The sequence below is a fragment of the Protomyctophum bolini genome, assembly GCF_963924005.1.
Source record: "Protomyctophum bolini genome assembly, chromosome: 2".
Taxonomy (NCBI): domain Eukaryota; kingdom Metazoa; phylum Chordata; class Actinopteri; order Myctophiformes; family Myctophidae; genus Protomyctophum; species Protomyctophum bolini.
Genome location: NC_137863.1, coordinates 5,792,527 through 5,805,352, shown reverse-complemented (window position 1 = coordinate 5,805,352; position 12,826 = coordinate 5,792,527). Strand labels below are relative to the sequence as shown.

The 12,826-nt window shown below is 47.4% G+C and overlaps 1 protein-coding gene across 1 annotated transcript in view; it reads right to left on the bottom strand.

Annotated features, from left to right (window-relative positions):
* Positions 1-1,959: 1,959 nt before the first annotated feature.
* Positions 1,960-12,826, bottom strand: part of LOC308326456 (integrin alpha-2-like) — a gene marked incomplete at both ends in the record, with an annotated part of 13,840 nt that continues 2,973 nt past the window's right edge. Inside the window, 25 exons of the mRNA XM_080779345.1 lie at positions 1,960-2,052; positions 2,715-2,831; positions 3,162-3,251; positions 3,399-3,512; positions 3,655-3,744; positions 3,968-4,078; positions 4,881-4,977; positions 5,226-5,309; positions 5,395-5,477; positions 5,639-5,722; positions 6,291-6,441; positions 6,684-6,766; positions 6,973-7,083; positions 7,347-7,474; positions 7,664-7,800; positions 7,950-8,080; positions 8,455-8,658; positions 9,251-9,394; positions 9,987-10,132; positions 10,575-10,713; positions 10,893-10,966; positions 11,310-11,475; positions 11,617-11,767; positions 11,946-12,094; positions 12,361-12,488. Coding sequence (XP_080635471.1) covers positions 1,960-2,052; positions 2,715-2,831; positions 3,162-3,251; positions 3,399-3,512; positions 3,655-3,744; positions 3,968-4,078; positions 4,881-4,977; positions 5,226-5,309; positions 5,395-5,477; positions 5,639-5,722; positions 6,291-6,441; positions 6,684-6,766; positions 6,973-7,083; positions 7,347-7,474; positions 7,664-7,800; positions 7,950-8,080; positions 8,455-8,658; positions 9,251-9,394; positions 9,987-10,132; positions 10,575-10,713; positions 10,893-10,966; positions 11,310-11,475; positions 11,617-11,767; positions 11,946-12,094; positions 12,361-12,488 — 3,005 coding nt within the window. The remainder of the gene's footprint in view (positions 2,053-2,714; positions 2,832-3,161; positions 3,252-3,398; positions 3,513-3,654; positions 3,745-3,967; positions 4,079-4,880; positions 4,978-5,225; positions 5,310-5,394; positions 5,478-5,638; positions 5,723-6,290; positions 6,442-6,683; positions 6,767-6,972; positions 7,084-7,346; positions 7,475-7,663; positions 7,801-7,949; positions 8,081-8,454; positions 8,659-9,250; positions 9,395-9,986; positions 10,133-10,574; positions 10,714-10,892; positions 10,967-11,309; positions 11,476-11,616; positions 11,768-11,945; positions 12,095-12,360; positions 12,489-12,826) is intronic.

Sequence of the window (12,826 nt, the reverse complement as noted above, 5' to 3'; positions counted from 1 at the left end):
CTTATTTCCATCGCTCAAAATTATATATTTTTTGTATATATCCTCTCTTCATAATGTAAATAATAACCCAAGCGGCACACTTTACTACTTATTTCGATGTATATAAGCGAATTTGCGCAACACCCCATACATCCCATTCAATTCAATGCAATTCATTTAGGGCTTATGGTAGGGGAAATAGCCAATAAGGAGCTTTTGCACAAAATAACACCTGGACCTCTTTGATGGGGACGTAACAACTACAAAGAAAGGTAAGACAGCCTTTTAGTATGGAATTCTCCTTTAAGTACAAAACAAGTGTTCTATACAGGCTTTCAATATAAAATATACACATATTCTTGTCATAAAAGACGAAAATAAAGAACATGAGAGCATAATGCATTTTGTGTTGAACGTACACACACACACACACACACACACACACACACACACACACACACACACACACACACACACACACACACACACACACACACTTTGTCCCATGTATTTGTTTTATATAATTATTAAATAATATACAACTACAAAAAGGTTAGTTGATTTTCCCTTTTTTAAATGTTATTTATAGTTTTAAAAACAATTTCCCCTTATTCCATTATTGCTTATTATAAAAAACGTTTTTAAAATATATTATAGTTCTAATATAAAACTATATTAGTTTAGAAAATTACATTACAAATATTTGTATTTAATAGCCCTCTTTTGACTAACAAATATAGTAAAAAAAAAACTAAACATTCCCTCCTCCCCCACCCAGAGTGGATGGACTGACTTGGACTGACTGTGCTATATATATATATATATATATTTATTATTTATTCACTATTCATCGCACTATAATATGTTGTCTTTGCACTGTCTTGTCCTGTTTTGCACATGTCCTAATGTTGTTACTGTACATGCTGTCCCAGCAAACCAAATTCCTAACATGTTTGTTTACATGTCATGGCAATAAACTCTTCTGATTGATTCTCTCATTCCTGGTTGCTCTGCAGTGCGTCAGTCTGTCTCTCTCATTCCTGGTTGCTCTGCAGAGCGTCTGTCTCTCTCATTCCTGGTTGCTCTGCAGAGCGTCTGTCTGTCTCTCTCATTCCTGGTTGCTCTGCAGAGCGTCTGTCTGTCTCTTTCATTCCTGGTTGCTCTGCAGTGCGTCTGTCTCTCTCTCTCATTCCTGGTTGCTCTGCAGTGTGTCTGTCTGTCTCTCTCATTCCTGGTTGCTCTGCAGAGCGTCTGTCTCTCTCATTCCTGGTTGCTCTGCAGTGCGTCTGTCTGTCTCTCTCATTCCTGGTTGCTCTGCAGAGCGTCTGTCTCTCTCATTCCTGGTTGCTCTGCAGAGCGTCTGTCTCTCTCATTCCTGGTTGCTCTGCAGAGCGTCTGTCTCTCTCATTCCTGGTTGCTCTGCAGTGTGTCTGTCTGTCTCTCTCATTCCTGGTTGCTCTGCAGAGCGTCTGTCTCTCTCATTCCTGGTTGCTCTGCAGTGCGTCTGTCTCTCTCATTCCTGGTTGCTCTGCAGGGCGTCTGTCTCTCTCATTCCTGGTTGCTCTGCAGTGCGTCTGTCTCTCTCATTCCTGGTTGCTCTGCAGAGCGTCTGTCTCTCTCATTCCTGGTTGCTCTGCAGTGTGTCTGTCTGTCTCTCTCATTCCTGGTTGCTCTGCAGTGTGTCTGTCTGTCTCTCTCATTCCTGGTTGCTCTGCAGAGCGTCTGTCTCTCTCATTCCTGGTTGCTCTGCAGTGCGTCTGTCTCTCTCATTCCTGGTTGCTCTGCAGAGCGTCTGTCTCTCTCATTCCTGGTTGCTCTGCAGTGCGTCTGTCTCTCTCATTCCTGGTTGCTCTGCAGTGCGTCTGTCTGTCTCTCTCATTCCTGGTTGCTCTGCAGAGCGTCTGTCTCTCTCATTCCTGGTTGCTCTGCAGAGCGTCTGTCTCTCTCATTCCTGGTTGCTCTGCAGAGCGTCTGTCTCTCTCATTCCTGGTTGCTCTGCAGAGCGTCTATCTCTCCCTCCTCCGCTCTCTCCTTCTGCTCCAACTCCTTGTACTTCCTCTTGAAGAAACCCAGCTGAGAAACATAGAGAATGACATTAATATTGAATGAATCATACAGACAAAAAGAAGAAATCCATATAAACGTCAGCCAATGGTTGCTATGGATGTACCCTAATGTGTCATTAATAGATTACATATATTACTAGGGGGTTTAATTGTCAAGGTCTGTCTCTCTCCACAGACCGTGTCAGCCCTGCATGGCCACTCCCAGCCAGGTACGGAAGACACGTGTACTTATACCCCCGAGCAGAATTGTAACATCCGTGGCTCTGGGGTGAGCACTTTATGTTTGGAATCCGAACGGTCGTGTAGATGCAAGAGCTGCAAAATATGTTGCAGGTGCGTAAACCATGAGGGTGAGGGGTGGCAGGGACCGAAAACGAATAGGCAGGGATGGTATAAGTATGCCAAAATCATATTTAGAGAATGTTTTAAATGGAAAAAGAAAACGGAGATGATTTGAATGATTAGGAAAAGTCGTGGAAGGGGAACCTTCTGAGAGCTTCACGGGAAAAGATAATCAACATCAAAATCTCATAATGGATCATAAAGACCTCACAGACACTCTAGTGTTGAAGGGTGTTACTAGGCGCTAGTAGGCGGTTACTGTTAGCACTGATTAGCAGTGATTGCCACGTGTATCCTAGTGTGTCAGTCAGTAAGCCCCGCCTTCACCTTCCAGAGAGCAAGGACCGCCATGGCCAATAGGAGCAGACCTCCGATGACGCTGCCCACAATCACGCCCACCGGCACCTCAGACTCCGCCCCTGGCTTAGTGATGGACAAGCCCACCTACAGAGAGAGAGAGAGAGAGAGAGAGAGAGAGAGAGAGAAGATTATCTCTGCTGTCTGGGAGAAACCACCTAACTCCAAAATGTTCATGTTTCAGGATTGATTTATGAAAAAAACAAAACAAAAAAACTAAATTGGAGTTAGGTGGGTTTTTTTCTTTTTTTCAGACAGCAATGATATTCAAATTTTGGAAATAGCCACATATTATATAGCTCACTTTTAATACCCTCATGTGGGCAGAACCACAGTTTGAGAACCACTGTTTTATACTGTTCTTAATGGATCATCACTGTGGGAGTAGCGCGCGTGCGTAGTGCGTACGTGTCTTACCGTTGTTTGTGGGTGTGTCACGATAAGAAGTCCTGGTTGTTGGGTTTCGATAAGAGCTGTGCTGGTCAACTCAATGGACTCAAACAATGCCTGAAAACACACACACAGTCACACACACACACACACACACACACACACACACACACACACACACACACACAGCCATTCATGTTTAATTCTGTTTAGTTATGATATGATAGTGATAATACAATAATAATGTAATGTATCATTAATTACGGTGGCAAAGGTTCCGTTCCAGATTCTGGTGTTTACGGAGATGCTGTACTTCCTGTTTGGGCTCATGTTCTTCAGGACGCATTTGATTGGTCGACAGGTGGCCGTGTCACAGTCCTACGAGCAGGGGATTGGTGGAGAGGGGGATTCACCAAATTAGTGTATGAAAACAATTTGAAGAAAATAGAAATAAATAAATAATAAATACATAAATTATGATTAATACATTTTCATATTTACTACTACTACTACTACTCACCAGCTGTTTGGTACCAAACAGCCTCTCTTTGCTGAAAGAGGCGGAGCTGGGCATGGTGTCGACAGTGACATCACAGGTCACATCATCACTCTGCAGGCGGGGTGAGACAAGAAACACAGGTCAAAGGTCAAAGGTGTTCACGGGGTTCCATGCTCCCTGGGTTTTTTGTATTGTTATTTATGTTATTTGATCAGGACCAGGACTTTTTTGTGTAGTAGACTCACTGGTTGTGTTCGTGCGCGCGTGCGCGGCGTCATGTGTGTGTGTGTGTGTGCGTGCAAGTGTCGGCACGTGTGCGTGTGTGTGTACTCACTGGCTGTGTGGCTACTTCAGTCAGGAAGAGGATGGGGTTTCCTCCCTCCGTTGAAGAAGGGAATGCAATAGATAGAAAACCTTCATGGACAGGGAAATTACCTGTAGACACCTGAGAGAGAGAGAGAGAGAGAGTTATGCCGATATCAGACTGTAAAAATCGCTGCTTCTTCGCCTGGAAAGGAGTCAGCTTAGGTGGTTCGGGCATCTGGTTAGGATCCTTGAGGCACGTCCCACTGGGAGGAGACCCCGGGGCAGACCAAGGACCACGTCCCACTGGGAGCTAGGAGACCCCGGGGCAGACCAAGGACCACGTCCCACTGGGAGGAGACCCCGGGGCAGACCAAGGACCACGTCCCACTGGGAGGAGACCCCGGGGCAGACCAAGGACCACGTCCCACTGGGAGGAGACCCCGGGGAAGACCAAGGACCACGTCCCACTGGGAGCAGACCCCGGGGCAGACCAAGGACCACGTCCCACTGGGAGGAGACCCCGGGGCAGACCAAGGACCACGTCCCACTGGGAGGAGACCCGGGCAGACCAAGGACCACGTCCCACTGGGAGGAGACCCCGGGGCAGACCAAGGACCACGTCCCACTGGGAGGAGACCCCGGGCAGACCAAGGCGCATGTGGAGAATCGACTCACTGGCCTTGGAACGTCTCGGGATCCCCCAGGAGGAAGTCACTATAGTGTTGCTCTGGAGCTCTCTGGTGGAAATGTTGCCCCCGCGACCCGACTACGGATAAGCGGTTGAATGGATGGATGGATGAATTGATGGATAAAACTAGCCAAACATTTTCAGTGACTACAGCTACATAATAAATGCATGGTCAGAATGAACACCGTTACCTTAGGGTTAGGGTTAGGGTTACCCTACATAATAAATGCATGGTCAGAATGAACACCGTTACCTCGATAGTAAAGTTGTATTTGGGTCCGATGTCGTCCAGGGTGGTGATGTCACTCGTCGCGTCGCCAGTCGATACGTAGAAGTTGAGGTTGGACTCCCTGAGAGAGAGAGAGAGAGAGAGAGAGAGAGAGAGGAAGGCCAATGAACACATTCTCCAGCTGTAGTACTAATGTTGTGTTCACACGCGGGCAGATGAAACGATGCAGTCTACCATTCATTGTCAATGGAAGCCAGCGACATGACGATGCAAAGACGCAACGATGCGCGTAGCTGCTCCAAATCAACTCACAACGTGTCTTTGCATCGTTTGACAGACAGACAGACAGACAGACAGACAGACAGGTACCTGGATAGAGACAGCTCAGAGTCGTACATCAGAGGAAGGCTGAAAGTCACCTGGTTGTCAAGAGGCCGAAGCTCTGTGTCATCACTGTCAATCAAGACATCAATCAATCAATCAGTCAGTCAATCAATGAGTTAACGAGCTGGTCAATATGTCAGGTGATCATTCTGACCTCAGGACGTTGAAGGTAAACGCGGCGTCTCCCCGCAGAGGTCGCTCGTCCACGCCGAGGTCAAAGTTCAGTGTGAAGGTCACCTGGAGGTCAGCGATGGAAAAGAAGAGAAAGGGTGAATGTCTGCCAAGCCCCCAGAGAGGCCAAACTCTACTGGCCAAAGCTGGGACTGCAGGCGCAGCTGCATGGGGTTTAACCACAGAGTTATATATACACTAGAGGGAGGACTGGACAGAGTACGTACCTCCTGGCCGTCCATTAGAGCTGGGTATCCTACCACACATGTCAGCATGTCAGTGACATCACACTGCACTACTGTAGCATCATGCTGAGAGAGAGAGACAGAGAGAGAGACAGAGAGAGAGAGAGAGAGAGAGAGAGAGAGAGAGAGAGACGTCATCATTGTGATGAAAGGCACCGCTCACATCACAGTCAATATTTTCACGTTGATCCTATAGAAGCACCGTAGACTTGCAAGACGTTTTTTTTAATCTCCTCTGATGTGTGCCAAAAATAGCCGGCCGTCTACAAGCTCACAACGTTGCGTTGTGAGCTTGTAGATCGGCTGTTTTCGGAGCACGACACCCACACGTGTTTTAGTTTCAGTTGACTACATTAACACGGGAGCGTTTGATTTCACAGGCCGCGTCTGATGCTCTGTAGCCTATTAGTATGAGTCAGGGTTCCTTTGAGCTGTAATGTTTACTACAGAGTACTTACAGGCTGAGTAACAGAGTAGTAGTACTGCATACAGAGAGTACTTACAGGCTGAGTAACAGAGGAGGCGTACTGCATACACAGAGTACTTACAGGCTGAGTAACAGAGTAGTAGTACTGCATACAGAGTACTTACAGGCTGAGTAACAGAGTAGTAGTACTGCATACAGAGTACTTACAGGCTGAGTAACAGAGGAGTAGAACACGTTGTTGGAGTACTCGGTGGTCAGGCGGACGTTGTAAGCCCTGTCCACCTGCTCGGCGTTGGAGACCGACACCTCGAAGGACAGACGGCGGTCATTGTAGCTCACTAGCAATGTTTTGGACGAACTGGAGAAAATGAGAAATAAGAAAAAAACATTATGTTTTAGGTCTCGGTGGGTATATTGTCACTTGTCAGGTGGTATTTTCGGTTCGTGTGGACACCTCCAGTTCATATCATACTTTACCCACACAGTCTCTCTAGATAAGAGTCAAGTCCCAACAACATTTCACTGCTTGTACCTAATACCTATAAGTCAGAGACAAATAACACAACTAAAATCTTCTAAATAGTACCATTAATTGTTTACCTAGATACTCCTTTGGGTTTTACTCGGACAGACAGGTCACACTTGCACACGTCATCGGACCCACAATCCTTTGCAAACGGAACCTGTAATGAAATGTATAGTAGCACATTTGTAGTCAAGTATTGTTGTGGAAGAAGGAGCTTTTATTTAGAGACCTGGGTATTTGTGACCTTCTGGCATTCCTGATCCCTGCATTCCTATGTGTTTTTTATCTTGCTTACTAAGTCACTCTGGATAAGAACGTCTGATAACTGCATACGTCAATTGTACTAGTAGTACTATAGCTTACTTCAAAGTTCCAGGACGGTGTACTGTACTGGTCTAGAACTGGACTGGATTCTGGATCTGGCTGAGAGACTGTGACCTGAAGGGAGAGAGGAAGGAGAGACTCTGGATGCTCCTAGGAGAGGAGAGGAGAGGAGAGGAGGGGAGGGGAGAGGAGAGGAGAGGAGAGGAGGGGAGGGGAGGGGAGGGGAGAGGAGAGGAGAGGAGGGGAGGGGAGGGGAGGGGAGGGGAGGGGAGGGGAGAGGAGAGGAGAGGAGAGGAGAGGAGAGGAGAGGAGAGAAGAAATGAGTGTTAAACAAAACAGGAAGAGACAAACCTACAAGCCCCCCCCATCCCTCCCTCTCTCTCTCTCTCTCTCTCTCTCTCTCTCTCTCTCACTTGTGCATAGACGGTGTGGGTGTGGCAGACAGGCGTCCCGTTCTCCAGATGAACCTGCACCTCCTTCCGCCGATCGTCCTCCCCGTCCAATGTCCCTCTGCTGTCCACCGTTATATTACACCATAATACTGAGACAGACAGACAGACAGACAGACAATAACCAGCGGTCCAGAGGACTACAATACCCAGAGGACTACAATGTCCAGTGGTCCAAAGGACTACAATAAATTACACCGAGGTCCAAAGGACTACAATAAATTACCCAGAGGTCCAGAGGACTACATTACCCAGAGGTCCAGAGGACTACAATATATTACCCAGAGGTCCAGAGGCGGTGGATGGCCTGAATGTGGCGGTCAAACACACGGTCGCCATGGAGACCGGACGGTCACTCAAGCTCAGCTTGGGGGGGTCGAAGGTCACGGTGGCCGTTACTACGGCAACAGGCCTCGACCTATCAGGAGAACAGAAAGGTTGTTTTGTTACCAGGTGGACCTATCAGGAGAACAGAAAGGTTACCAGATGGAGGACTCAGCTAGTACAACTAGTACTGCAGACACTACATCTGCTACAGAACCTGTCAAACAGGAAGTGGTGTTTTACCAGAGGTTGACCACTTTCCCATAAGCCCCTACAGTGACGTCATCGACCAGGTCACCGTTGAGGTCAAAGGTCGTGTCCAGTGAGCGTCCAAAGTACATCAACCCGGAGTCCAGCGTGGAACCTCTGATTTTCTGCAGAAAAATAAAAACACCACACCGCTGAAAAATAGTACAGTGGGCAGTAGATACCTGTTCATTTAAACTATAGACTTATTAGTTCAGCCGCAGCTCTTGAAAACTAGAGTTTTCAAAACTAGAGTTTTCAACAGGCCTGAAAATTAAGGCCCAGCTCTACCTGGGCCCTCATCAAACCCTGTACACTCAAGACTCGCTCCATTTATGGCCAGTACAGAATTCATTCCATAATGTTGATCTGACCCCCCCATTCCAAAGCGCCAGCGCTCGCCCAGCGGTCTGCTGTCACCCAGGCGGATGCGTGCATGACAATTGGCAATGACTAAATTGGGGTGAGAAAACGGGGTGAAAATCACCCCAAAAAACCCCACCTGTGAGTACTGCGTCCTCAGAGTACTTTTGTCTCCGTTGTAAATGTAGATGACTCCCCTGTTGTCGTCCTCCAGAGGGGCTCCGACCACCACATCGGTGGACCCGTCCAGGTCCAGGTCTCCGGCACCGCTCAGTGCCTGCCCAAAACCAGAGTTCTCTGCTGGGGAAGGGCCAGAGAGGAACCCCCTGTCTGTCAGCACTCCCTGGAGGTTGAGGATATAAGGAGATACTATTAGGCCAAATGATGCAGAAGTACTGAAAAGGTGCTATGTCATAATTTCCGACCTCTCAATAATTCCGAACTAACACTATCCCAAACCCTATACTCTTCACCCTCCTCGTAGGTCCATCCATCCATCCATCTTCAACCGCTTATCCGTAGTCGGGTCGCGGGTCTGCCTCGGGGGTATCCTCCCAGTGGAACGTGATCCTTGGTCTGCCCCGGGGTCTCCTCCCAGTGGAACGTGCGTCGAGGACCTCCCTATAGGGAGACGCCCGAGAGGCATCCTAACCAGATGCCCGAACCACCTCAGCTGACTCCTTTCCAGGCGAAGGAGCAGCGGTTCTACTCCGAGTCTCTCTCGTGTGACTGAACTTCTCACCCCATCTCTAAGGGAGACGCCAGCCACCCGTTGAAGAAAACTAATTTCGGCCGCTTGTATTCGTGACCTTATTCTTTCGGTCATGACCCACACTTCATGACCATAGGTGAGAGAAGGAACCAAGATTGCTCGGTAGACAGAGAGCTTTACCTTCTGGCTCAACTCTCGTAATCTAATGAGGCTAAAGCATTACCTTGCTAAAGGACAGCATGTAGACGCGTCCTGTTTGTTTCTTCAGGGGACTCATGAAGTTTGGTGCAGAGACCAGTAGCAGGTCTGTCGTCCCGTCACTGTCCACGTCCAGAGAACACAGGACACCGCCGTAGTACGACCCCAACTACACACACACACACACACACACACAGCAGCCTTGTGAATCTCTATTACTGAGGGCGATTCGATACACATCTCAGAATGACCTGTAAGGGTCCATTTGATGTATGTATGTATGTACACTCTCAGAGGAAAACCCTACAGGAATCGTTAAAATCCCAAAGGATCCAAAACCAAAAAGTTTGTTGAGAAAATCGGCAATTCATGGGTTATATATGGGCCATGTTGAGGACCAACAAATTAATTAGTTCTATGCCAATCAGACCGTTCAGACAAATTGAAACAGGTGCATTATTAACATGGCAGGTGTATACTGTAGGACTACATTTGCAACCCATGAATTAATTTAAAATTGCACGAGTCATACTGACTCTGCAGTGTACACCACTCCCAGCATACCGTTTTGTAAGTGGTCAGGTCAGATGGGTGGGCTGCAAACATAGTTTTGAGATGCTCTAGTGTGGGGTTTACTCGATATACATGCCCGGGCACCCGCCTGCAGTCCCAGCTTTGGCCAGTAGAGTTTGGCGGCTTCAACGTTAGGCCAGCTGCTCCGGTGGGGCTTGGGAATTATAATTATTCTAAATTGTCATCACCTGTTCTCCTCGGTGTGAGTCCAGGACGTCAGGCTGCCCCCTGCTGTTCAGAGTGTAGACCACCACCTGCCCCGTGTGGTTAGAGCGCGGCGCGCCCGCTACGAAGTACTCCTCCACACCGTCGTACAGAGTAGTGACCGAGTAGCCTGCACACACACACACACACACGCACACACACACACACACACACACACACACACACACACACACACACACACACGCACACACACACACTATTCAATGTTTATACGTAATAATGTTGTTTATGCAGAGTCTCTGAGTTGTTTATATACTGAATTGTTTATGAGCTGAGCCTGAGCGCTTGGAGGTTGTAACGTCCATGGTTCCTGTAACATAATGTCTCAGCCAGCGGGTCTACGGTCGGTGACAAATATAATATAAGGCACTGTTTTAGACAGTCCAGTGAATGTCAGAACAAGCATTGAAGTATACAACAAATCACCATGCATAGTCAAGCAGAGGCAAGAGGTAGTAGTAGTAGTATTAGTAGAAGTAGTAATAGTAGTAGAAGTAGTACTAGAAGTAGTATGGTAGCAATAGTAGTAGAAGTAGTATAGGCTATAGTACCCAGATATGAGCTGTCATTTCTGTCTTGCAGTATTTCAGCAAAGGAACCTTCGGGAAAGATGATGGTCTTGTTTGCAGTCTGATGGACCACCGTTCCACTCCAATCATATGCACCCACAGCACCCAACAACCATGTGTCCTGGGTGGGAAGAGGGAAATGCACACACACACGCACACACACACACACACACACACACACACACACACACACACACACACACACACACACACACACACACACACACAAACAGTTTACCACTATACATACTTGCAATTCCAATTCCAAAGTATGTCTGTCCGTCTCTCCGTCCGTCGTACCTTGTCTCTGGTCTGATGAGCGCTGAATCCAACTTGTGACATCTCCATCTTGAACTGCAGGCCCTGTCCAGTACCTGTACGTTTGACATGACAGCTGATATTACTGTATGCACTCAATGACAATGATATAACATGAACTATGACATTACATGATATGACGTGATTTGATATAGTATAGTAAGCATAAAGTATTGAAACATGGAAACACTTTCTAGGCACGTTGAAAATTGTACTTAAGTACAGTATAGGCTACTGTATACTTAACATCAACACGATTGGCTGCAAACAGAACGGTATAAGTTCAATAACATTAGCTGATAATTCGGCCAATAGCGGGCGAACCGCTCCACTTCCCAGAGCCTAACACACAGACCCTCTATGTTGAAGATCCTGTCTCCTAGAGCCTAACACACAGACCCTCTATGTTGAAGATCCTGTCTCCCAGGGTCGCTGCGATCTCCACCAGAGCGTTCTCGTCGGACACGTTGAAGAAGTACTGCTCGCTCGGCACGCTGGCGATGGACTTGATCTCTGCGATCAGTTTGGACGTTTCAAGATCGTTACGATTGTAGTAGCCGAGGACCTGGAATGGACATGGTCTTTGTCAATAGCAATGCATTGTTGTGTGACCTTTTCCCACGAATATTATATATATGTGTACATTACAGTACAGTACAGTACAGTAGTAATAGTTGAATTATACTATCTGCAGACATGTACTCACAGCGATGCCGAAGCGAGTGATGCTGTCCGCCTGGCACTGGTTGATGACATCATTACGGAGGTTCTCGTCATGTGACTCCCCGTCGGTGACGACCACCATCACCTTGGTGGCGCCCGGCCGCCCGCCGTGGTCAGGCAGGAACGCCTCCTGTCTGGCAAATGTAAATAATAAGAAATATAGCTGCAAGCAGCGATAAGACAGGGCCAAGCTATATAAAGGTCCCTCTCCTTTTTAAATAGCTGGTTGGACGTCACTTTTGATTGGCTGAAGGGGTTGTCAACGCTGTACTCCTGCAAGGAGGGAAGGAAGGAAGGAAGGAAGGATCTTACCTTGCGAATTCGATGGCATTGAAGGTGTTTGTCATCAGTCCGTACCGCTGAGTAATTTTCGCCGTGGCGACCAACATTGACTCTCTGGACGAATAGCTGTTGAGATAGAACTCCACCTTCGGATCGACGCCATATTGAATTATACTGACCTAAAGAAAAACACAACAAATCCTATTGGATTAGTAGTCTCTACCTGGGTAGTCAGGTAGTCTATACCGGAGTGTTTGCTGGTCCAATAGTAACTACTGTGACTACCTGAGTGTTTGTTGGTCCACTAGTAACTACTGTAACTAACGACCTGAGTGTTTGCTGGTCCACTAGTAACTACTGTGACTACCTGAGTGTTTGCTGGTCCAATAGTAACTACTGTAACTACCTGAGTGTTTGCTGGTCCACTAGTAACTACTGTAACTACCTGAGTGTTTGCTGGTCCGATGTCCATGGTTTCTATGAGTCTGTGCAGGAAGGCTGTTACCGGCGCCCAGGGATAGATGCTGTTGGAGCCGTCTAGCACGATGACAATGTCTACGGGACCTCCACATGCTGACAGACAGACAGACAGACAGACAGACAGACAGACAGACAGACAGACAGACTATCAGTAGCTGCCAGTGTGAATGCGGCATTACTTTGTAGCTGGCAGTGTGAATGCAGCATTACTTTGTAGCTGCCAGTGTGAATGTGGCATTACTTTGTAGCTGCCAGTGTGAATGCGGCATTACTTTGTAGCTGCCAGTGTGAATGCGGCATTACTTTGTAGCTGCCAGTGTGAATGCGGTATTACTTTGTAGCTGCCAGTGTGAATGCGGCATTACTTTGTAGCTGCCAGTGTGAATGCGGCATTACTTTGTAGCTGCCAGTGTGAATGCTGCATTACTTTG